This window comes from Martes martes (assembly GCF_963455335.1).
Source record: "Martes martes genome assembly, chromosome: 5".
Lineage (NCBI taxonomy): Eukaryota > Metazoa > Chordata > Mammalia > Carnivora > Mustelidae > Martes > Martes martes.
The window spans coordinates 123,655,102-123,680,608 of NC_137892.1; the positions used below are offsets into that span (position 1 = coordinate 123,655,102).

General features: G+C 50.4%; 1 protein-coding gene across 3 annotated transcripts in view; it reads left to right on the plus strand.

Moving 5' to 3' along the window:
• Positions 1-8,406: 8,406 nt before the first annotated feature.
• The window catches only part of ANXA6 (annexin A6), a 46,608-nt gene continuing 29,507 nt past the window's right edge, over positions 8,407-25,507 (plus strand). For 2 of the 3 annotated variants that reach the window (XM_080803964.1, XM_080803963.1), the window contains exons 1-5: positions 8,410-8,530; positions 18,359-18,402; positions 23,024-23,114; positions 23,799-23,893; positions 24,649-24,762. In XM_080803964.1, the coding sequence (XP_080660090.1) occupies positions 18,385-18,402; positions 23,024-23,114; positions 23,799-23,893; positions 24,649-24,762 (318 nt within the window). In that variant the 5' untranslated portion in view covers positions 8,410-8,530; positions 18,359-18,384. Of the gene's footprint in view, positions 8,531-18,358; positions 18,403-23,023; positions 23,115-23,798; positions 23,894-24,648; positions 24,763-25,507 lie in introns of all 3 variants that reach the window. The other variant, XM_080803965.1, reaches the window with a different exon arrangement.

Consider the following 25,507-nt stretch of genomic DNA (forward strand, 5'->3'; position numbering starts at 1 on the left):
TAAGAGCAAAAGGAATCGTCCAGAGAGTTTATTCCCATCCCCTTCTCTACTGTTGTACAGATAGTAACAGAACAAAAGTGCACAGTCATAGAACCCAGCCAGAACTCTCACTTCTTATTATCAATAGATTAGGACTCTGTCCATTTAATAAATAATAATAATAGCAACAATGCTTATATTTATTTTGTCATTACTAGATACTAATTGCTGCTAAGTGATTTATATCATTGTATCAGTGAACTCCAACACCAAACTCATGAGGTAGATATTTTGTAATACCCATGCATTATAAGTAAGAAAACAATCTCAGGGGCAATATAAATGGTTAATGCTCACTCAACTAGAATGCGGAACCAGAACCTTAGGGATTTTTTTGCTTATGTGCTTTTTAATTTAAACACTGTGCTCTAAAGCATGGTGTTACACAGGTTTTTCTTGTAACAGTTGTTTTCAGGTCTCTTCGCAGTGACCCCAGCCTTTCTGTGACTTCCCCCTTAAGGGGTCTAGGTAATCTCTTGGCCCAACATTGCTGTGGGCTGATAAGCTTCCTGGAAGGTCTGTAGTGCACTCTCACATCAAAGGAGCCTTCTGAGGGCGCCTGGGTGGCTCAGTTGTTAAGCATCTGCCTTCTGCTCAGGTCGTGATCCCAGGGTTCTGGAATGGAGCCCCGATTCAGGCTCGATGCTCTGTGGGAAGCCTGCTTCTCCCTCTCCCAGTCCCCCGACTTGTGTTCCCTCTCTCTCTGTCTCTCTCTGTCAAATAAATAAAATCTTATAAAAAAGAAAAAAAAAAAGGAGCCTTCTGAAACTGAAATGTGCTGTTAAACCTAAAAGAAATGAGTCTGTTTATGGGATTCAAGAAACAGCATCAAGAAAACTAGTTCCTATCTTCATCACTGCTCAGTGACAGAGCCTCCCTGGGTCCCAGGCACCACCTCTTTTAGGTGAGATGACAGTGCCTGTTCTGTTCACCTCAGTCGTAGAGAGATAATGCATGCAAACATGCTTCATGATTTATGAAATATATGTAAGCATTCTAAGTTTCAATGGTTTCTACCTTGTGCGTGAGAGCGTGGATGGATCTCCTTCATATGGGGGGTAATTTGGAACTATCAGGAGCCTCAAAAAATATTGATTACTCTTTTATCTAGAATTCAAGTTCTAGGAAACAATCTTGAAGCTGTGCTAAAAAATTCAGAGTCAACCTAAATGTCCAACAATAGGTGATTAGATAAATAAATTATACTATTAACCCTAGGATGGAATTTGATATAGTTATTTTCAATGTTCTGGAGAATATTTAATCACATAAAATAGTGTACACAACAAGTTAGGGTGTATCAAAGATAAAGTAATATTTACAGTAAGTTCCGGGTTTTTGCAAATAAAAGTATACATACATGTATGACACATAAGCACTCTAGCAGTGTTGTAACTATAATCATTGCTGTTATTGTTGTTATATAATAAAAGAATGATGTTAATAGTAGTGTTGCTGTAGGCTACCTTTGGATTATAGGATTATGGCTTTAAATTATTTTCATCCTTTGGGGTGTCTGGGTGGCTCAGCGGGTTAAGCCTCTGCCTTCCGCTCAGGTCATGATCTCAGGGTTCTGGGATCGAGCCCCGCTCTCTTTTTCAGCAGGGAGCCTGCGTCTCCCACCCCCCGCCTGCCCCTCTGCCTACTTGTGATCTCTGGCTGTCAAATAAATAAATAAATCTTTAAAAAAAGATTTTTTATCTTTTGATTATCATGGATAACCAATATTTTTACAATAATACAATAATCATCTTTTGATTATCATGGATAACCAATATTTTTACAATAAGAGAAACAAAAATCATTAGAAAAGTGGTTCTCTGATTTTTAAGCCTATTTTTTGCTTGCATTCTGTCTCTCCATCTCTCCACCCACCAAGTGATCTGCCTGCCCCAAACTAATTGTCCTCACATCACTGAGACCCTATAGCTGAAAATAATCTGCTTCATGCCAAGAAGTTAGAAACTACTTGTGTTCTTTCCCACAGAGAGGAGCAATCCCCAAGCCCTTCAGAGGAATGTCTTCAGGCACTGAAACAGGACCCAAGAAGAGGGTCTTCCTGGTGGCCCTATGAACAGTACCTCCCCACCCCACCCCAAATTTCCTTTTGTGAAAGTGAGAACTGGAATGTGCCACGCCAGGCACACTGTCCTGATGGAGGCCGGCAGAACTGGAATCTGCCAGCAGGTGGCAGTATCTGACCACTTGCAGCTTTCCCAGCAGGCAACCCGGAGACCTCCAAAGTTTCTCCTCTGAAATCAGAGAAACTATGAGGAAAGAGTCTGGAATCCCAACCCATTGTTCTGCCCACATCTCCACACCACATTGTCTCTCTTACAAACACTTTAGAAGGGCCACTCTATGCAGGAAGGAGTTTGGAACAGCACCATAAAGATGAAGTCATCTTAGCGTGTTTCCGTACCCCGTTTGCCTCCTTCCAGGCTTTGTGTCCACCAGCCAGTGAGGTTATGTGACATAAGCTTACTTGCTATTCCACAGCCCCTGGATGTTTACGTTGTTTCCTTTCTGCAGTTAAAAATACGTGTGGAACCTAAAAAGCTTTCTCTGTATTTCAAATTATTTACTTAGGACTGATTCCCAGAAGTGAGATGATCAGTCAAAGAAAACAAAAAGTCTATTAACCTTTTTCTGCAGCTCAGGGAATAAATAAGGCCCTGGGCTCAGCAGTCAAGGAGACCAGGCTTGCAATCCTGCCTCAGTCACCTGGGCTGACTGTGAGAGCAGACGCCATATTTTCTCTGATCATCCGTCATCTTTACTGCGAAGAAGGATACTAATAGACCCTACAGCCGTATGTTAGATCCCATTTTCTCTCCAAATATCGCTCCCCTCTCTCTTCCATTTCCTCACTCTACCTGGTCATTCCCATCAGCTCACAAATATGCTGTGATGTCACCAGTCCTAAGCAAATAAACCAACCAAAACCTTCCTCTTGATCCCAGCCCCCGACCAGGGATGCCCCATTTTCTTTGCTGGCCTTTGCAGCAAAACTCTTGAAATGAGTAGTTGGTACTTGTTATCCTAAGCCCGTTCCTATAAGGCCCTGCCCCCAACACTCCCCCAAGCCTGCTCTTCACAGGAAACGTTGACCTTCCTACTGCTAAACACAATGATGGATGTGGGGGTCTTGTCTTCCTGGACCTAAGAGCAGCATTTGCACAACTAACCACTCCTTCCTCCTTCAAACACTTTTTCCAGACCACCACACTCTCTTGGACTTCCTTGCCCTTACTGCAAGCTCTTTCCCAGTCCCCTTTGCTGGGTTCTTCAACTCCTTCTGATTCTTTTTTCTTTTTTAATGTTTTTTTAATTTATTTAAGTAATCTCTACCCCCAACATGGGGCTCAAACTCATGATCTCAAGTTCAATAGTCACATGATCTTCCAACTGAATCAGCCAGGCACCCCTTTTCTCTCTGATTCTTTTTTTTTTCTTTCTTTCTTTCTTTTTTATGTATGCTTCTTGCCCAGCACAGAACCCAATACAGGGCTTGAACTCAAGACCCTGAGATCAAGACCTGAGCTGAGACCAAGAGTCAGATGCCTAACTAACTGAACCACACAGGTACCTCCTTTCTGATTCTTAATGTAGGGGTAACCCTTGGTTCTCTTCTCCTTTGATGAGGTCATCACTTTATCTGGCCTTGAACAGTAGTTCTATGTGTGTCACTTTCAAATCTATATCCCCAGCCCTGACCTCTTTCTTGAATGCCAGATTTGTCTATACAACTGCCTCTTCAACATCTCCTCTTGGATATCTAATAGAAATCTTAAACAAACTGATCAAAAATGGAAGTCAATTTTTTCTCACTTTCACTCCCCAAAATTCTCCTCCTACAATTTTGTTCCTCACAGTTCATAGTAACTCCATTCTTCTAGTGGGCCAGGCCAAGATCCTTGCAGTCAGTCTTGGCTCCCCTCTCTGTCTCTCACCTTATATCCAGTCCTTCCGGAAATCATGTTAATTTTTCCTTGAAGTATATCCAGTCTCTAACCACTTCTCACTGACTCCATTTATGCCACTCTGGCTGAGCCACCAGCATCTCTCCCCCAGATTATTCCAAAAGTCTCCTACCAGATCTCCAGCTCCTACTCTTGCATCCTGTTAGTTATCATTATTCTTGACCTAGAAATATATCATCTCCACAATATATAAAGAGCTCTTACAACTCAACAACAAAAGGACGACCCAATTCAAAGATGGGCAGAGGAAAAAAAACTAGAATAGGTAAAAGATTTGCATAACTTGAACAGGCAAAGGACATTTCTTCAGAGATGTATGTGCAAATGGCCAATAAGCACATAAAAAGGTGTTCAACATCATTAGCCATTAAAGGAATGCAAATCAAAATCAGGAGATACCAAAAAAAGAAAACACTCAGCTATACTACAGTCATAAAAACGGAACATAAAACCATAAGATACCATTTCACACTGACTAGGATGGCATTGAAAACAAAAACAAAAACAGAAAATAACAAGTGTTGACAGGAACATGAAGAACGTTGTGCATTGCTGGTGGAAAGAGCTCAGCAGTTCCTCAAGCAGTTAAATATAGAATTACCAAATGGACTAGGAATTCCACTCTAAGTAAATACGGAAGAGAATTGAAGACAAGTCCTCACACCAGCATTTATACATAAATGTTGATAACAGCACCGTTCACAATGACCAGAAAGAGGAAACAACCTAAGTGTCCATCAGCTGATGAATGGATAAGCAAAAGGTGATATATACACACAATAAAATACTATTCAACCATAAAAAGAATAAAGTACAGACACACGCGGCAACACGAAGGAACTTCAAGACCACTGTCATGATGGCTAATCTTACATGTTGGGTTGACTGGGCTAAGGGCTGCCCAGAGAGCTGATAAAACATCCTTTCTGGGTGTGTCTGTGATAATTAGCATTTGATTCACTGAGAGATTAGGATTTGGTACAGAAGACTAAGGAGCTGCCCTCACCAGTGTGGTCAGGCATCATGCAATCCATGGAGGGCCAAATGGAACAAATGAGAGAAAGGGTGAATTCAGCTCTCTCTCTTCTTGAGCTGGGATGTCTATCTTTTTCTGCTCTCAGACCCACAGCCCCTTATTTGCAGGCCTGCAGATTCCAGCGGCCACACCAGTGGCCCTCCTGGTTCTCCCTTTTGCAGACAGCAGATTATAGGACTTCTCAGCCTCCATAAAACACCTGAGCCAATTCCTACAACAAATCTCATCCTACATCTATTTCTATATACCCTGTTGGTTCTGTTTCTCTGGAGAACCCTAATGCAATCATACTAAATGAAAGGAGCCAGACATGAAAGGCCACACTTAGCATCATTTCATGTATATGGCCCATTCAGAATAGACAAATCCATAGAGGCAGAAAAGCAAATTGGGGGTTTCCAGGGGTTGGGTGAGGGGAGGATGGAGAGTAATTGCTTAATGGGTTCGGGCTTTCTTTTAGGGAGATGAAACTGGTTTGGAACTATGCAGGGGGTGTGGTTAGATAAGAATGTGAATGTACTAAATGTCACTGAATCGTTCACTTTAAAATGGTTAATTTTATGTTATGTGAATTTTACCCCCAAAGAAAGAAGAAAACAAATGTTATGTCCCTCCTCTACTCAGCACTCTGCAACAGCTTCCCAATGCCTCAGAGTAAAAAACAAAGTCCTTACAAGGACCCACAAACCCCCTTCCCCACCCCCCATTTGATCTGGTCCCTCCTTACCTCTGTCTTCCCTGTACTCCCCCTCCCTCTCACTCCACTCCAGCCACACCGGCCTCCTTGCCGTTACTAGAACATTGCAGGCCTGCTCCCGCCTCGAGCATTTGCTCCAGCTGTTTCCTCTGGCTGAGACACTCTTCCTACAGCTTAGGGGCCTTCCTTACCTCTTCCACATTGTTGTTCCAATCTCCCCCTCTCGTTGAGCAAGGAATCTTACCCTGCAGATTATCTCATCTTTCTTTGGAGGGCCCCAACGGCAGATTCATTGGCACTGATTGAAAAATTCCTAATTGACCAGTTAAGACTACATTTCTGGGGGAGGCTGAAACAGATTAGTATTAATCCCCAAGCCACAGTTTATGAATTCAGTCTCAATGACACTATTCCAGGCCAGCGGTTTAATTTTTAACAGATCTCATCATAAGGTAATTATGTTAATTTCTTCTTAGTCTCCTACTAGATTCCATTCATCTTTCTGGTTACAAGTTAACATCACTCTCATTTGGGTGGTCTGGGCTGGGTTCATCTGCTGTGGGCCAGCATTGCACTTTATAGATTACGACTATCCAAACTGTATTGTAACAATGACCTAACCATCTGTCTTCTGTGAGAGTGAACATGAGACAAATTAACAGGAGAAAATCAAATTTAGTTTCATACTGAAGGGGAATCCGTATAGACACAGAAATTCCGAAGACACGGAGGAACATGACACTTAAATGAGCTAGCGGGGAGGGTAGGGCTCTGAGGAAGACTATTAGCAGGAAGGTGAGAGATATCTGGAAAATAAAATTTGCCATGTTATGAAGATAAGTTTCTTAGGTAAATTGGAATGTCTTGTTAAAAGTTCTCTTCTTGTTGGGATTGGGAGGGAGACAAACCATAAGAGACCCTTCATCTCATGAAACAAACTGAGGGTTGCCGGGGGTAGGGGTAGGGATAGGGTGGCTGGGTTATGGACATTGGGGAGGGTATGTGCTATGGTGAGTGCTGTGAAATGTGTATCCTGATGATTCACAGACCTGTACCCTTGGGGCAAATAATACATTATATGTTAATAAAAAAAAAAAAGTTCTTTTCTTGGGTGCCTGGGTGGCTGGGTCCATTGAGCATCCAACTCTCTAAAACAAAAAATTTTATTCATTTATTTGACAGAGAGAGAGAGCACAAGCAGGGGAAGTGGCAAGGGAGAGGGAGAAGCAGGCTCCCCACTGAGCAGGCAGCCCAGCTGACTGGGGACTCAATCCCAGGACCCTAGGATCATGATCATGAGCTGAAGGCAGAAGCTTACTGTTGGAGCCACTCAGGTGCCCCTGAGCATCCAACTCTTGATTTTGGCTCAGATCATGATCTTAGGAGTCCTGGGATTGGCCCCCTGCTGGTCTGCACATTCAGTGGGGAGTCTGCTTAAGGATTCTCTCCATCTCCCTCTGCTCTTCCCCTCACTCGTGCAAGCATGTGCTCTCGTGCCCTCTCTCACTCTCGCTCTCTCTCAAATAAATAAATAAATCCTTAAAAAAAAAAAAGAGTTCTCTTCTTGGTACAGGCTCTTTCCACTGTACATTTAGGAGATAAAGAGCTTTTCCTGAATCTGGTTTTAATTCAAAATAATCTTCATGCCAAAGTGGTCCATCTTGGGGCAGCCTGCCCTTGGCCCTTACAAACAGATGAAAGGACATGCTTTCCAACCAGGTCTCCTCGCGGGAGGCTTAGAGGACTCTGAACTAGTGACAGATTGAGGACAACCCTTGGACAAAGCTTTGATTGTCACTATCTTTTGGATGAGCAAATTTATAATCAAAGTAGTTAAGTGTCTTGCCCATGCAAACAGCACGTGAGTGGCAGCCCAGGGTTGCCATCAGTCTACCTTTTCACCAAAGCAGAGCTTCTACGGAGGTATAGGGGATGGGGGATACTACTGACCTTTGCTGCAGGGCCACCTCCCCCCAGGAAGTCTCAACAAATACCCCAGGGGACAATCATTCTGTTTCCTCTGGATTCCCAAATAGTTTATCATTTTCTGTGTTCTAGCATTTTCCACGCAGCCGTGGGCTTTAACTGCTGTTCTCTGCCTTTCCTCTGAACTACGCACTTCCCAGAGCCAAGCTCCAATGAGCATCCCTGGGGAGTCACTAGGCCCAGGTTAGAATCCCAGTTCCACAAATGACTAGCTGTGTCACATTGGTCAAATAACGGACGTCTCTGGGCTCTCCCGCTCCCCAAAGTGGGTAAGTAATGTCACCAGCCTGGCGGGGCTATTGAGGAATGAAATCGATCAAGCAGATAAAGTGCTCGGCCTCAATTTTGTCGAGCCTCGATGTTCTGTTTCTCAACAAAGCTTTTGGCGAGAGGTTGGAATTTGGGGGGAAATGTCCAGATCAGGGAATTGGAAGCTCTGACTTCTGGCCCTGAGTGGCCGTGTGACCTTGGCCAAATCCCCCTACATTCTCTAGATCTCGGCCGGGGTCTGAGCACTGCCCTAGGTTCTCAAGGCTAGGCCCTTCTTGGCCAGTGACATTCTAAGTTCCAGGAGCGAATGAACTTGGGGGGTGGGGATGGAGGAGGGAAGGCGGGGCGAGTCGGATTGGCCTCGGCGCGCCACGTGTCCCGCTGGGGAGCCGCCCGCTGTCCTCCCGGCCAGCCCCGCGCTGCGGCTGCTGCTACCGCTGGGCTAACGGGCTCCCACCCTGCGAGCTCCTCGTCGGCGCCCGCGTCTGCCGGTTCGCTACAGGAAGCCTCCGCCGAGCGGTGAGTGGGTTGAGGCGGGAGAGGGGACACTTCCCCCTCCTGGGGGCTGCAGGGAACGCGGGGACCAGCGATAAACGCCCAGTCATCGCTGACCTGTGCCTCCCGCGGGACTCCGGGCTGGGGCGCAGGCAGGTGGCCGGCGCGGGCAGGTGGGGGGCCGCAGGGGCGGGAACCCGAGAGCGTCGCAGGCTGCATGTGTCTGGGGGAGCGCAGTGGAACCAATCTAGGGCGGCGGGAGCTGAAGAGAAAGCTGGGGGGGATGGGAGTGGAGCAGGGAAGGGGAGTGGAAGGGAGGGCACGGGGGGACGGGGCGGACTCTGGCGCGGGTGTGGTCCAGGGGCCGGGGGCACTCGGGCGGAGGCAGCGCTGGATGCTGGCCGCGCTTTGGCTGGGGTGGGAGGCTGGAGAGACTTCGAAGACCTGGGGTTGGGGGCAACAGGACTAGTGCAAGGGGGGAGTGGGGGCGGGTCTAAGGACCGCAGGGAAGGGTGTGGCTGAGGCCTAAGACTGAGGCTGCAGGAAGAGGCAGACCCTCCAGAGTCGCTTGTGAAGTGGCTTGTGTGTGTTGGGAGAAGGGCTCTCGGAGTGCAGACCCTTGGGGGACTGACTTGTTCACACCCCAGGAGCCCTCCTCTCCCTTTTGGACCACTGCGGGCCTGAAGGGGACTCGCAGCTGGGCGCTAAGGGCATATGCCCCACCCTTCTTCCTGCTCCCCGGAAGCCCAGTTTAGGCCTTCCCGAAGCTTAGGTCTTCAGATAACTCCCAAAGTGCCAGCAATGGACTGAAATGCCCGAATCCACTCCCAGCTCCTCCATCGACCTGCAGCGTGACCTTGAATCCGTGGTTTTCCCTCTCCCAGTCTCAGCTTATTCCACGTCGGAGCTGATAAACCCAACCCCTCTCCGTGGAAATGATGGCTGTCGTTAAAATTGATTTACTTGTCAGCTGCAAGGAATCATTACAGATTTGGGAAGTCTTCATTACAGACTTGCGAAGCCTGGGCTATGCTTGTAGGCCCTGTAAGGGGAGGGGAGGGGTCCTTTGGGAAGAGAATCCAGCCTCTGCTTCCTTCCTAACCCCTCCTTTTCTCTAAAGCCCCGCGCGGGTCTTCTCTGACTATTCCAAATTTGGACATAGGACTCCAGTTTCCTCAGCCTGCCATTTTTTTTCACTCACTTCCCCCTCCTGCCGCACCCAAAGCGCACCTGAAATTGCCAACCCCGCTGACCCAGAAGGGATATCCTGCCCTGCTTTGCCCTTCCAGGTGAATGACCCTTCCAGCTGCAGCTCCCACAGACCGTGCCCTTCTGGCTGGCAGGCCCTGTGCCATGCAAAAGGGCACTGGCCTGCGAGTCCTTGGAAAGCAGGGTTACAGTTGCGGGTGCTGGAGGGGTCCTGGGGCAAGGTTCTTCCCTGCCTGGGCCTTGGTTAACCATCTGTATAGCAAAGGCTGCTGAACCACCCGCCACTTCCAGCGCTGGCATTCTAGGATTCAGCTGTTCTAAGACTTAGGATTCTGGGAGTTGGGTGGGGCTGGGGAGGGAGGCCCAGGCCTGCATCCCCCTCTGCAGCTGTGACAGTCACTCATCCATCTTCTTCTGCCTTCCACCCTTTGTTCCCAAGGCACTGGCTGCTTGGATCCAGAAATGATTTGTGGTTTCTGGGTAAGGGCAATAGCTCTTGCTGGGGCAGAATGTGGATACCAGCGTGCAGAGGAGGGGGTTGTCCTGGGGAAGGGCGGGACCTCACCTGTGGGAGCGGACCCCGGGAAGGGGTGGGAGAGGCTCTGCAGAGTTGGGGAGCTGCCAGCGTCGGGAGCATCCGCACTGCAGCACCCAGCAGGAGCCTTGGGCCACCTGGCTCTAACCCCCCTGCCTGACCCGGCGTGGGTGGGTGGGTACACCCACCCCCTCTAGGCCTTGGTTCCTTCCTCCCTAGAGGGGCAAGAGATGTGCCCAGGGCACAGCTGGTAAAATGGGTTGGGGCTGCATGACTCCTCATGTTGCATTATTCTAGGATTTTCTGGGGAGGCCCAGAGGTATCACTTAGCCTCACCCCACCCAGCTTCTCCAAGATACTTCCTGGGTGGGGACAAAGTGCAGGATGTGGTCTGTACCCTGATTTCTGAGCATGCAAGTCCGAGTCTTCTCTGCACCCCTGCCACCCCCACCATGGTGGAGAGGAAGTCTGGGGGGAGGGGGGCGAGTCCTCTATGCTTATAAACTTCTTGGCTTGGAATCCTGCCGCACTGCATCTCCTTTCTGCCTGGGACTGAGAAGCTCCCACAGAGACTGGCTAGGGAGGAATGACTGTCTTTGGGTTCTTTGAACCACAGATAACCCGTTTGTAGAAAAGAGGATGAAGCTGGTCCCCACGTCTGAGGTTGTAAAACGGCAGACGTGAGAGTGCCTTGTGAACTGCAGAGTGCGGGGCACCGAGAAGCAAGTGCTGCTCTTGTCATCTCGGAAGGGTGTGGTGCTTGAGAAGGCAGGTGACCTGAGCCTCGGGTTCCTCATCTGTAAAATGGGTGTCCTGGGACCTCTTAAGTTATAATTAAATCGTAACGTCCGTTATTTACTGAACCTTGCAACTTGCCGGGCTGAACCCTTGATAGATTGGATACTGCTGCCGCGCCCATTTTGCAGATGTGGAAAGTCAGCCCTCTGAAGTTTAGGGGAGAAATACTACTAAATGCACATGTGTTTCCCATGTGTCATGGCCAATTCTCAGCTATCAGTGTGTCTTCTTTTCATCCTCACCAGGACTCTGAGACAGGTGCTATTTTTATCCTGTTTTGCATATGAGGCTCAGTACTTGCCCAAGGCCACACAGCTCCTGAAGAGCAGGTCAGGCTTCAGTCCCAGGAGGAGCGACTCCAGCCCCTGTCCTGTTAGACACTATGCTTCTCTGTCTCTCACAGAAGTCACCAGAACTGGGATTCAAGCCCCGGGCCCATCAACTTCCAAGCCTGGGGCAGCCTGATGATCTAACTGGGGCCTTGCCCAGCCCTGAGATCAATGGTTCTGGGTCAGGAGAGGGAAAGACACTGCTCTCTAAGAAACCCGAGTGTGAGTGTCTCGAGCTGGAGGGGGTGTGCCCAGGCTCAGGGCCAGGAATGGCATTTACCCGGGCTTCATCAGAGGCTAGCTCCCCAAGGCCAGTGGGGCTGGTCCTGGTGTCTTCCCGCGGGCTGGGGGAGGAGCCATCAGGAAAGGGGGAGGGGAAGGATCCCCATCTTATAGGCCTGGGGCCTCTGAAGTCCAGTGCATACATCCTAGGAGGGACTAAGATCATTTCCTGGGGTACAGGAAGAAATTATTAGGCCTCTTATTACATATGCTTTTAATCTCATGCTTATAAAATATATTTTTATCATGACGAATACTATTTTTTCTTCGGTTACTGGTGGTACATAGGATCAAAAAGATGACAGATTACAGCAGCAGATTGCCAGCTTTGTGTGGGTGGGAGACTAAGCTGTCTCATTTTTTTATTCTATCACCATCTCCTACCGATGGACATGCTCAGTAAGGGTTTTGTTGAAAATTGAACTCCTGCTTGATCACTAATTTTCTTTATCACATTGGGTAAATTGTACTTAACCCCTCAAGTCATTGCCTCTTCTGGCTATAGGATGAGGAATAAAGCAGTTTGAATTTATTGTGTGATTTTCCCCCCAAGGGGGTTACTAAAGGAGCATTAAAAACAACTCATTGCATTTCACCCAACAATCCTTAATGAGCCACACCCTGTGGTAAGGGGTGCAGCAAAGAAGCAGAAACGGTAATTTTTAAGAAACAGTCAAGGCGGGGCACCTGGGTGGCTCAGTGGGTTAAGCCGCTGCCTTGGGCTCAGGTCATGATCTCAGGGTCCTGGGATCGAGTCCCACATCAGGCTCTCTGCTCAGCAGGGAGCCTGCTTCCCTCTCTCTCTCTCTCTGCCTGCCTCTCTTCCTACTTGTGATCTCTCTCTGTCAAATAAATAAATAAAATCTTAAAAAAAAAAATGGAATGTACAGGGGTGCCTGGGTGGCTCAGTGGGTTATGGCCTCTGCTTTCGGCTCGGGTCATGATCCCAGGGTTCTGGGATCAAGCCCCGAGTCAGGCTCTCTGCTCAGCGGGGAGCCTGCTTCCTCCTTTCTCTCTGCCTGCCTCTGTGCCTACTTGTGATCTCTGTCTGTCAGATAAATAAATAAAATCTTTAAAAAAAAAAAAAAAGGAATGTACAAATGGAGGCAAACTGGTTTTTCTGCTGGAAGGGGAGGGAGATTAATTGGACCTTCACCAAATAGAACATTGTGAGCACGTCTGTAAGAATTATTTTGCATTACCATCATTTACCTACAAATTACTGAGCTGTAAAATTGCTCAGACTGAAATCATAACCTGGAGAGCTTGAAGTAGAGATTTTTTTCTTCGAATACTTTGGAGGCAGGCAGCCTCCATCTACTCAAGGAATGATTAAATCCACAATGGTTGAACCCAAGCCAGTCAAAAGTAGGTGGTTTCTGAGTGCTCTGGAGGTTCAAAGGAGAGAGAAATCCCTTTTGGCTTCCTGGAAGAATTGAAAGAATCACCTAGGAAAATTTTTAAAAATTGCCAAAGTCCAGGCCTCACCCCAGAGGTGATGAATCAGAATCTCAGGGGGTTGACCTTATGCTTTGGTAAATTGGAAAAACTCCCCAGGTGGGATTCATGAAGCCAGGATTGAAAGCTTGATGCTCGACGGCTGGATAGAAAATGCTGGTAGAAGAGGTTCTTGGCTTGGTGGGGGAGGGAAGGGGTGAAAAGGAAAGAGGGGAAGGCAGATAAATCAGGAAGGATGTCGCAGGCCTTCAGTGCTGAGCTGCGTTAAAGGGGGTCACAAGACACGTGGGCAAGCAGTGACACAGCTCAAGTTAGAGTTCCCCGGGCTCCCCTGGGGTACAGAGGTCTGGGGTAGTTTTTGCATGATCTTCCACATTATTTTTTATTTTTCTCAAATTGCCTTCCCGCACAGTCTGGTTTCACCCCCTTATACTCAGCATCTCCTCCCACCCTAAACATGCTCTTCCTCCAAAGCATGCAAGATCCCTTTGGAGGACAGAAATGCTTCTTCTTAGGGTGGTGTTTCTTTTCTGTCTGATATTCCCTCTCCCCTTCATCTGCTTCATTCTATGACATCCAGACTCTTGATTGTGCCCACCTATTGGCCTGAACCCCTAACATGTCTTTAACTTGATACACACATCACACATTCAATGGAAAAGGACAAGGTAAAAAAACATTTAGAAAGTTGTAATGTTTTTGTCCTGTATCCCAATGTCTCATTGTGCCCGGAATCCCACTAATGGTGACTGGGATGACAGAAACCACCACTTATTAAACATTTAATGTGTTCCTGGACATGCTGAGTATTTTACCTGCATTAGCCCATTGAATTTTCACAGAAAACCTGATGAGATTAGCATTTTCTAGATGAAGAAACCGAGTCGAGAGAAATGACAGAACTTGCCCTAGGTCACGAACTAGGAATTTTCTGGAATGTTTGAATTTGAACTCAGACCAGGACTGCAAAGCCTGCATTCTTTATTATGATGCCATGCTGCCTCCCTTGTAAATGTTTGGGTTTATCATAATAAAAGCTGACAATTTTTCTGAGCCTTTACTTTGTTGTTGTTTTTTTTTTAAGATTTTATTTATTTATTTGACAGACAGGGATCACAAGTAGGCAGAGAGGCAGGCAGAGAGAGAGGGGGAAAGCAGGCTCCCCGCTCAGCAGAGAGCCCGATGTGGGGCTCGATCCCAGGACCCTGGGATGATGACCTGAGCCGAAGGCAGAGGCTTTAACCCACTGAGCAAACCAGGTGCCCCTGAGCCTTTACTTTGTAATAGGCACTGGGCTTAGGGCTCTTCATCTGCTGTTTCATTTATTTCTCAGTACTTGGGGATAATTTTTATGTGCATTTTGCAGATGTGGGAACTGAGATTCAGCGAAGGTAATTTACCTAAATCACAAATGGGGGGGGTGCTGCAGAGCTGTGACTCTCAGTGAGATTCGACCTCAAAGCCCATGCATCTTGCATGAATTGGACAAGACCCTTCCCCTATCCAGTTCTTGGTTTCCCTTTTTTTTCCTTTCCTTTTCTTTCTTTCTTTTTTTTTTTAAAAGACAAGGGAGTGGGTCTTTTGTGTTTTTTTTAAAGATTTTATTTATTTGACAGAGAGAGACAGTGAGAGAGGGAACGCAAGCAGGGGGAGTGAGAGAGGGAGAAGCAGACCTCCCGCTGAGGAGGACCCTGGGATCACAGCCTGAGCCGAAGCACAGATAGTGAACGACTGAGCCACCCAGGCGCCCAGTTTCCCCAACTCTTGCACTTGGCCAGCGGCAAGCCACATGTCCTGCCAGCTCTGGTGTGTTCTCTCCCCCAGAGCTTTCCTCCTGGAATCAGTCTGGAGCTCACAAAGGGGAAGGAAGGAAACATGATTGCTTGTGGGCTAAAGGGCTAAGGCAGGGGCTGGCCATGGTAGCATAAAGCTAGGAGACTCTACCCTAAAATGGATTTCTGGAATGATCAGCCACGATGAGCCCTCCTAGATAGCCAGGTCAGAAGAGGTTCAGGGTTCCTTGGAGGAGAGAGGCACAGGTTTAGAGTGGCCATACCTGCCAGTCTTGAGAGGCTATTTCAGCCAGGATGATAAAACTTGCATATTGGATGGGGGGAGGTTTGGGGAAGAACCCTCCTGGGACCCATATCCTGAGATTCTGCTGTGAAAATCCATGGTTGGAATCTATAAAAGCCCTTCTCATCCACTCTGGATTTTCTGAAAAGGTAGTGATATTATCCCCATTTTATAGATGAAGAAACTGAGGTCCAGAGAGGGAACCTGACTTGTCTGAGGTTACAGACAGATTGGGAACCAGACCTAGGTCTTTTTCTGTGGCTTCTCCCTAATCTCCTTCCTGTTGCAGCCAATGTCCATGGTTGTGTGGGGGCTTTGGACCTGGGGCTCGGAGGCACAGATACTGGCCATGGTCTGGGCCTTGGCAAGTCACTTATCCTCCCTGAGATATCTTTGCCTCACCCAGAAGATGAGGGGCCTGATGTAGTAGTGGATGGTTAAGAGACCCTGGTCTTCTGAAACATTGTACATTAAACATTTATTCAGCCAATTTGAGGGGTAGGGTCTGGGTTGCTCAGGGAGAGAGCAGAGACCCTTGTTAAGCCAGGTAAACAGCACCACTGTGATTAGTGCCAGAGTTTTCCCGAGTCCACAGAGCCCACAGAGGTCCCCCTCCCTCCCCCCACACCCCTAAACTGCAGTCTCCACATCTAGTTCTGGAAGAAGCTTGCTTTCTGTGTATACACAAGACTGTACTCACATGAAGCACATATAAACTGCTCTCTGAGCTGAGAATATTTTCCCGAAGACTCAGAGGCCCTTCCTCCAAGCTGTCTCTCCTTGGAAAGGGGCTCTTGTCCAGACAGACCTGGGCTGCAGCCAGCAGCTGAAGTTTCCAGCAACAAGGCCAAAGGAAAACACTTCCAGTGTGGAGGTGTGGGAGACAGGCCTCAGCCCTCCCTGCCCATGGGACTTCCTGGGCCTCCTTTGGTCCCTGTTGCTGTGTTGGACTTGGGGGTCCCTCACCCCCTTCCCACACTGTGCCCCAGGCAGGGAAAGCCGGAGCTGGCTTCTGGCCAGACCCTGGGGTAGATGTGGTTCCCCATCCCCTGCAGGGGGAGTTTCCACTTTCTGGTGAAAGTTGCACATTTGTACGGAGGGGCCCCTGGTTGTCAGGGAAATAGCAGTGTTTCCTCCAGCTCTGCTGGGTTGCAGGCAGATCTCTGTCATCTGCTGTTCCTCTTCAGCCCCTCCTCCTGTCTGTCTGCTGACCGCAGTGTGGGGGACTGGAGCTATGGGCAAATGCGACAAAGCCGGGTCAGAACTTCCCACCAATACAGTGAATGCCTAGTGTCCTGGGCTCTGCCCTTGGCATAAGTTAATGTCTCATCCTCCAACAGCCCTACAAGGCAGGAAAGGGAAAGCCCCAGTTTTGTCCATGAGGTGACCTTGAACTCAGAGATGAGCAATGTGTTCAAGGTCATGGAGCTAATAAGTGACGAAATGTATTTGAATCTAGTTCTGTCCATCTGACTCCAAAACCTGTCTTCTCCCTACTGTGTCACACCGTCCCCAGCAGGATTATGGGCTGAGGTCAAGAAGGGCCAAGTTCCCCTAAGTTGTTGTTTGTTGTTTTTGTTTTTTGTTTTTTGGTAGTGGGATATGTGGGGAATGGAAAGCACTGAGCTGAAATGCCACCCTGGTTTTCTTCTAGTTCAACTCTTTGTAGGTCTTACTGAATAAGCCGGATAGAGTTCATTATTCTCACTTTTAAAAAGTAATACACAGACATGGTTTTAAAAGATCAAATGGTACAGTCCCAACTGAAATGGAAAGGACTGGCCCATCTTTCTCCTCTTGTCTCGGAAGAATGGCTTAACTTGCACCTTTGCCTTCCTTGCTGGGCGCGCTCACCCGTCTGGGCCCCTTCTCTTCCCACTTTCAAGCCAGTGACAGCCCTTTCTCCATTTCTTTTTAGGTGTAAGACACTTATTTCTTCCCTCTAGACCCTGTCTCCTACCGCCTCCCCCCCCCCTTTTAAGATTTTATTTATTTGACAGAGAGAGACACACAGCAAGAGAGGAAACACAAGCAGGGAGACAAGGAGTGGGAAAGCAGGCTTCCGGCTGAGCAGGGAGCCCGAAGTGGAACTCGATCCCACGACCTGGGATCATTACCTGAGCTGAAGACAGGCGCTTAACAACTGAGCCACCCAGGCGTTCCTCCTACATCCCCTTTGAAAGACCTTATCTCCTGTTTGTCTTAACAGGGAAGAATCCAGAGTCTTTACCGTGGCCTCAGGCACTGGTCCCATGCCCCCATTCCCGGCTGCCGCACTAGCCATCCTGAGTCCCTTGACCACACCCCCCCCCCAGGTAGCCACGTGGTTCGTGATCCTCTGACTACTTGGCCTAGGCTGCTACTCTTTGTCACTCTCTCCTGACCAAGCGTTATCTTTTTTCCTTACTTTTTGCCATTTGTATTAACAAATTCTTCCCCATTATAGAGTAAGCTGCAGAAAAGCAGGATTTTAAAAATCTCTTTTGTTGATCGCTCTACCCTCAGTGCCAGAGCATTGCCTAATCAGAGCAGATGCTCAGGAAATGCGCACTGACTTACCCAGAACCGTGAAGCTAGTCCTTCAGATATTTGCAGCAGGTGGCCCAGAGCCCTTGGAGCATTCTCGTCTACAGAAAGTTAAGCCCAGGCTTCTGGAACCCTTCTTGGTGACTTAAGCATAGAGCATGTGTGGTGCAGATAGCTTGGACTCTGGAATCTGCACTTTGTTGAATTCAGTTTTAAGCTGTGTGGCTTTGGGGGAAATGCGCAACCTCCCTGATTTCCCATCCTCTATTTCCTCCTCTAGGGAAAGGGGAAATCTGATGCTGGGAAAGATCACCATGAGGATTAAGTGGGACATGTGGGAAAGTGCCCTGCATGGCCTGGAAGAGTCATGTGTTCAGTGGCCATTCCCTGTCTCCCTCTCAGTTCCCAGTCCCTATCCCATAATGGTGTGAGTGTCTGGACCCAGGCCAGTCTCTCCATTGTCTTCAGAAAAATGCATCTAGCCCCAAGGCAGGTCTGGGTGTAATTTAACCTAAAGGGCTGGGGGCAGCTGGAAAGCAGCAGGGGGAGCATACCTTCCCTTGGGAGGTAAGAAGGGTGAGGAAATTGGGGGAAATCATGGAGGGGACCAGCTCTCATGGGTCTCTTTCTTCCCCACAGTGTTCCCTGCTGCAGAACCTGAGACCATGGCCAAACCAGCACAGGTAAGGAGCATCTCCCCTCCTGGAGGCTGTGCTGTGCCTTTCCTGGGCTCCTAGAGTCCCTAGGTCTGCTCTGCAGATCTCTGGTACCTTCCTCTAGAAAGGAGCAGGACAGGTTCTTAGGCTTTGCTTGCTCCCGTTACAAGTCACACCCTTTTCCGTTGCACGTGCCCAATGACCACACACAACATCCTAAGCAGAAGAGATGTGTACTGGCTTACATGACTGACAGCCCAGGGCTTCAGGTTTGGCTGGTTCCAGGGACCCAGTTGATACGGTCAGGATTCTGTCTCTGTGAATTGAACTTCCTCTGGGTGGCTTCCTTCGTGCATGGTCCCTCCCTGATTTGGGACCCCAGCCACCAGCTGCCCCAGGCTTCCATTCTGCTTCCTGGGCATATGGAAGAAACAATGTAATTTATTCCCAGTGATTCCAGGGCAAGTCCTAGGTTTGGTTCTCATTGGCTGGGCTGGTGGTGACCTGGATTCAGGCGGTAGAGTTGGTCCTACCCGAACTGCATGGCCCAGAAGTGGTTCCCCAGCGTGAGAGGGTTCTCTCTGCTTTGGAGCTGGAGGTGTCCCTTGTCACACACATCTGGGATTAAGTTTCCCTGCTTAGGACACCCCTGTCTTTCATGCTGCAGGACCACTTTGCTAGGCAGTAGAAATGGAGGGGCGAATGAGCTTTTGGTCCTGGGTGTGGCCAGGATTGGGTTCTGTCCTTGCGCAGAGCTGGGTGTCCTTCTGTGCCAGGCTTCACCCGAGACTGACCCCTGCTGGCTCATGTTAAAAAAGGAGATCTGGCTGCTACAATGCTGGGATGGCGAAGGGAGAATGAAACCAAGGGACACCTGACTAGGCCCCTTTTGCTCCTCGCTTCAGTCACAGAGCTACTGGCCACGGACGTAATAGAAATGCTGTGTGATCTTGGGAGAGTTCTTTACCCTCTCTGGGCCTCAGTTTTCATGACTCATCACCCACTGAACAAGGGCCTTAAGGATATCGATTCACATTTTTTGAAGAGCACAGTGTCTCACATGACGCAGGATTGGTACTCAAGAGTCCCCACTGGGGCCTCCCTATCAGCCTCTGAGGAGCGTCCTTTGCACAAGTGGCCTCTCTGACCGGGAGGAGAAAGTGTTAGTGGTTACGGGCAAAGGTCCAAGGCATAGCTTGCTGTTCCCCATTTTCCGTATGTAGTCATACCGCAGCTACTTCCTGGGAGGCCTTCAAAGTGCAGGGTTCTGCAAGACCCGAGTGGACAGAGCAGATTCTGGGAGGGCAGAGGGGCCAAGACCCAGGGTGTGGATCTTTGGAATCCTCCTCCAGTGCTCCCGGCCATGCTCAGGCCTGGCTGAGCCGTGGTTTCTTGTTGCCACGGACCAGGGGCCAGCAGACAATCTGCAAGCAAGAGTCCCACGGTGGCAGGGCCTTGGGGTTCCCTCATCTCATGAGATGAGCTGGAATCCCCCACACATGGCACTCGTGCCCTGGCGGAGGCCATAAGGGAGCTACGTGGGCACGCGGGTGGAGGAAACGGGGAAAGGGGCCTAGAGAGTTACTGGGGGAAAATAGGGAGCTGATGTGCTCCGGGGGGAGGGGATGCTGGAATTGAAGGCCAGAGAGGAGAGGGTGCATTGTGTGGGGGCAACAAAGGTAATTTGGCACGCTGGGAGTGCAAGGGTTTGGGCAAGGGAGGAGGTTGCAGAAACAAAGCCAGGGAGTCTGAGCAAGATCTTCCTTCCGTTCTTGAGCTGAAGTTGGTATCTATTGCTTCCAATTATGGACACCCCAGTTCTGCATCTTGTGCGCCCCTTTCCCAACACACACCCCCCCCCATGTACACATGCACAGAATAAGCCACTTACTCTTTTCTCTGCTACAGATCACCCCCCAGTTATTTCTGCTGTGTTAATAGTGCTCTTCTCCCTGTCTTTCCTTCTAAAAGAAAGGAACTGGGGGCCCAAAGTTGTGACGAAATAGTGTGGGGTCAGAAAGGTCCCAGACGTATGGCTCTGCAGCGTTCATGCCACAGGGATGGTCTGGGGTGGAACTTGCTGGGGGCATGAGAACACTGGGGACTGGGCAAAGGGACAGGCGCTGGTGCCCGGAACTCCAGCCGCTGCGGAGGTGAGGCCCCGGTCAGGTGTGGTCACAGCAGCTCTGAGGAGGCGTCCTAGCCTGGCAGCCGGCTCTCAGGAGAGGCCACAGGCTTCCACTCCCACAGCAGCTGGGATGGGTCCCAAGACCTCAGAGCCCCAGGGCCCAGGCCGCTCACCAGCTGGCAGCAGGACCTGCTGAATATTTCAGGGTGGAAAGTCCCTTCTGTGCTCTCCCTTCCCTGGGCCGTGGTGTCTGAGGCCAGGATCCTGCCTGCGGGAAGAGCACAGGCCATCTAGGTGAGGCGGAGACGTGGGGACGCAGACTCATCAGGTTGGCGTGAGGATGACTGATGGTGGGAACCCAGGCCTGGGTGATTTGAGGGCCTGTCTCTGTGCCTCTGAATGTGACCAGTGCTGAGGCCCCCCATGTCCGCCTCTTCTAGTGGCCGTGATCCCGAGGGCCCCTGGGAGAGTTGATTATCCTTACGCAGAGGCACACCTGGGAACCTGGCCTCACTCCTCACTAAACCGGTCTCGAAGGGAACATTTGGATCCAGCTCCCTGTCAGTCATTAGACTTCCCTTCTCCCCGGAGGACGTGGCCTCTTCTTTCAGTGGCAGCCCTGGCCCGGCCGCCCGCTGTGGGAGGGGGGGCCGGCTGAGGTAGAGGAGCAGCAGTGGTTGGGGGGAGCTGGGCCGGCTGCTGAGGCCTCGGCCTCCACCTGCTCCTCTCCCCGTTCCTTCCTGGCAACTTGGAGTCCCACGGTCTTGGCGACCTGGGGCGTCTGCACCGAGCGCTGAAGAATCTGGGCGGCCTCCCCGATGTTCTCGCCTGCTCTTGCCTCCAGGGCTTGACTGTGCTGTTCCCGGCGGCGTGAAGCCTTCCCTCTCTGCTATTCTGTCCGCTGCCCCCTCCTTCGGGGCCCCCTGCTGTCACTCGTCCTTTAGGACTCAGTGTAGACTTCCCAGCCAGGAAATTAATTCATTCTGCTCAGAATATACTCGGTCATTCATCCATCCCTGTGCCCGTCCCTCCGGGAAACATATTCAGTGGGTGCTTGGTTGTGCCAGGCTCTGTGTCGGGAGCTGGGAGGCATCCGTGAGCAAGACAGACACTCCTAGGGCTTTCTAAAGGGACTGACTCTTTTCTGGTCTGGGTGTTTGGCCCGCGTTTCTCCTGTGCCCAAGGGTGCGATCGGGTTGCAGGGGACTCACAGATGGCGGGAAGAGGGCCGTGTCCCTTTCTGGTCACCCGCCCTGTCAGAACTTTAAATAGCAACCCTGTGCCCACGCATGCATACCTCAGAGGAGCAGCAGCTGCAGACATAAACCAGGGAGCACCCACACGTCTGGCCAGGTCCTTCAGAGTGCGCACCGGGAGACGCAGGAGATGGTTGGAGGCTCATCTTTGCACTTGCTTCTTACTCTTTTAAGGTGCACTGTATGTGGGCCACCCCAGTCCTTGCCTGGAGCCTTTCCTGGTCCCCTCCCCTAGCCGAAATCGGCCTCCACTGTTTTCCCAAATCACCCTGCCTCCGACTCAGTATTGATGATGAGTTCTATGCTGATTTGTGTGCTCGTCTCTCTCCTCTGGGTCCAAAGCTCGTGAAAGACAAGGGCAGGTCTTCTTTCTTCCTGAATCTTCTGCCCTTTGCATTGGGCCTGGCCCAGGCTGAGCACCCCTCTCACCATGCGGTGGGCTCCGGCATCCCCAGCCCTCCCAGCTCTCAGCCCCTCTCCCAGCCCCATGCTTCTCTGGGGCCATGTAGCTGACCCACATCTGACTTCTCTGTGAACCAGCCCATTGTGCATTCAGATTCAGTGTCTGAGATACTCTGGCCCTGCCTCTCCTCCCTTTCACCCTGAAGACCCAGCCAGCTTGTCCTCAGATGCCAGCTGCCAGCTCAGTTTACTGGGCCCAAGGGGCGTTATCTTTTCTTGGCACTGATTCTGAGGGTGGCTCCGGGCTTCCCTTGGGCCATGACCTCACCCTCGGATGCCAGCGGCTGCAAGATTGCTGGAGCTGGAGAGCAGAGGGGACCGGGCCAGAGATCAGGGCTCTGTGGGGCCCTCAGCAAGACGCTTTCCTTCTTTGGGCTCAGTTTCTGTGTTTCTGTGATACAGATGATATTAAGTGCTTCTGCGAGTTGGAATCCCAGTAAAGGAGGCAAAAGGGCTTTGTAGACTATAAAGTGCCATAAAAATATGAGGAGCTCCTTTTACTCTTACAGGGATCATTCCTACCCCTTGCATGTAGCCTGGCTTTCTCCTCCCTCCTGGGTCTTGGGAAGCTTGTACTGTGCTGTGGGCTGGACGGACCCACCGTCCCACAGGGCAAGGGCACAGTCCTTGGGGTGGGCTGTGGCAGGAAGTCCAGGGAGAGCTCTCCCTACCCTTGCCTGGGCTTCCTGTAGTCAGGGCTTAATTTTGGTGGAAGGGAACTCAGCCTAGACTCTGCCTATGGCCAGGGCTGAGAATGTGATTGGGGGGTTGGGGCTTTACCTTCTGCTTTTTCTCTCCCCAGGGTGCCAGGTACCGTGGCTCCATTCACGACTTCCCAGGCTTTGACCCCGGCCAGGATGCCGAGGCCCTGTACACCGCCATGAAGGGCTTTGGTGGGTGCTCGGTCACCAGCGTGGGGGCGTTCCCCCATGGGGGCCCATCCCAGAGCCCGTCTGGGGGCGAGGGTGGGGGTGAGGTGTGGAGATGGGCTCACTCATTCTTTTGTCTCCCGTTTTTACTATTTTTCATCATTTTCTAATGAAATATTCCAGACCAACCCAAAGGTCTAAGGAATAATAGAAGCTTCCCCCGCAGGCCTGCCACGCAACTTGACAACTAGCCCGTGCTTCCTCATGGAGTTGAAAGCTCCTTGGGAGGTCCCCTCCGGAAGCTTCAGCCCTGCCTTCCCCTTGGGGGAAACTGCTACCCCAAGCTCGGTGCTGATGATTCTCTTTTATTTTTCTTGTTGTTGAAAGAACCCTATCTTGGGTGTTAAGATGCCTGGAGTTTTCTAAGCCAGGTCTCACTGTGAAAGCTGGAGTGAGTCCTTGCTGCTCTCTGGCCCTCAGTTTCCTAACAGGTCTGTTGAGGGGCTGGATCACAGGCCCTCTGAGCCCAAATGCTGTGGGTGCTGTGATCCTTCTCAGTCCAGGCTTGACAGGTCTCCATGGATCCTCCCCCACCAACACCCCTGCCTGATGAACAGAAGGCTGGTGCTGAGGAAGGCAGGGAGCAGTCCTGGTGGGCTTCCTGGAGGCTGATTGGGAGAGGGTCACCAGTGCCCTCCTGTCTTCCAGGCAGTGACAAGGAGGCCATCCTGGAGCTCATCACTTCTCGGAGCAACAGGCAGCGACAAGAGATCTGCCAGAGCTACAAGTCCCTCTACGGCAAGGTAGCCATGGTGACCTCGTGGCAGGTGGGGCGGGGCTGTGTGTTCATTTGGTCTCTCCTGTTGTGTTCCAGTTCAGCCTCCATGCCGGCAGTGCTGCCCTCCCTTTCTCTTCTCCTTAGCCAGGCCCCATTCAGCCACAGATACATCCACGGTACTTGCTGTGTGCTTGGGCACTGGCTGGGTGCTGGCGCCCACAGGTGAACGGGACCTGTGAGGTGTGCGCCCTGTGGACTCCCAGATGGTGGGAGAGACACCCTGTAAGCAAGGGAACAAACAGTGCTGTGGGGAGAGGCCCAGTGCCATGGGCTTGACTCCTGCACTGCCATCTGCTCACTACGTAGCTTTGGGCAATTTCCCTGACGTCTCTACACCCATTTCATAGGGTTGATGAGAGCCCATACCTCCCAGACTGACATTGCCATGGGCTTATGTAGCCTGGTGCCTTACAGAGCAGGTGCTCTTTAAATGTAATTCTTTTTTTTTTTTTTTTAAGATTTTATTTCTTTATTTGACAGACAGAGATCACAAGTAGGCAGAGAGGCAGGCAGAGGGAGAGGGAGAAGCAGGTTCCCCACTGAGTGCAGAGCCCAATGCGGGGCTCAATCCTAGGACCCTGGGATCATGACCTGAGCCGAAGGCAGAGGCTTTAACTCACTGAGCCACCCAGGTGCCCCTAAATGTAGTTCTTATCCTAAGCGCTTCTCCCCTTCTTCCTCCATCTCCTCCTCCCTCCCTATCCCTGACCCCTGACCCAGGACCTCATTGCTGACTTGAAGTATGAGCTGACGGGAAAGTTTGAACGACTGATTGTGGGTCTCATGAGGCCACTTGCCTATTGTGATGCCAAGGAAATTAAAGACGCCATCTCGGTAAGGAAGCATGGGTCTGCGTGTGTGTTGTGAGTGGAGGTGTGATGTGTGGGGAAGATTCTGGTCTCTGCAGCAAGTACTCACAGAGCCCTGCTATAAGGGGCTCAAACCCTGTCCCAGAGGGGTGCCACGGTCTCCTCCAGATGGCCAGATGTGGGACAGATGTTGGTGGGAGACAGACCGCATAAAGGGGGGTCCTTGGCCCAGACCCCAACGCAGCCGCTTCCAGCCCCGAGGAAGCAGGATACAGGGGCATAAAGACAAATTGTGCCTGACACCCCAAGGCCAAGGGCATATTAAAGGAGGGCAGGAAGGCAGGCCCCGGGTGGCTTGAGAGGGCGTCATAGAAGATCAGAGATCACGTCGGGCCCAGAAGCCCTGGGGAGGATTTGCTTGATCAAAGTGGGAAGGTCCTTCCAGGCTGGGTAAGAGGTCAGCAGAGGTGGCGGGAGTGTGGTCAGGTCAGGAAGCGCGGCTAGCTCTGGTTGAAGGAGAGGGTGGCTCCCTAGCAAGTGGGGAGAGATCAAAGCCCTTCAGTGTACCTGCACTTTATCGTCTGTAAGGTGCCGTGAGCTTTGCCCCAGATGACTGTTCAACATGAATTTACTTGCCATATTGGTAAGTTTAGCGATGTGAGAGATCGCCTTTTCAATCTCCGTGTGAGTTTGGCAGAGCCACTGGCATCATTTCCATTTCACAGATGAGAAAACGGGGCCCCAGAAAGACGTTTCTTAATGAGAGGTCA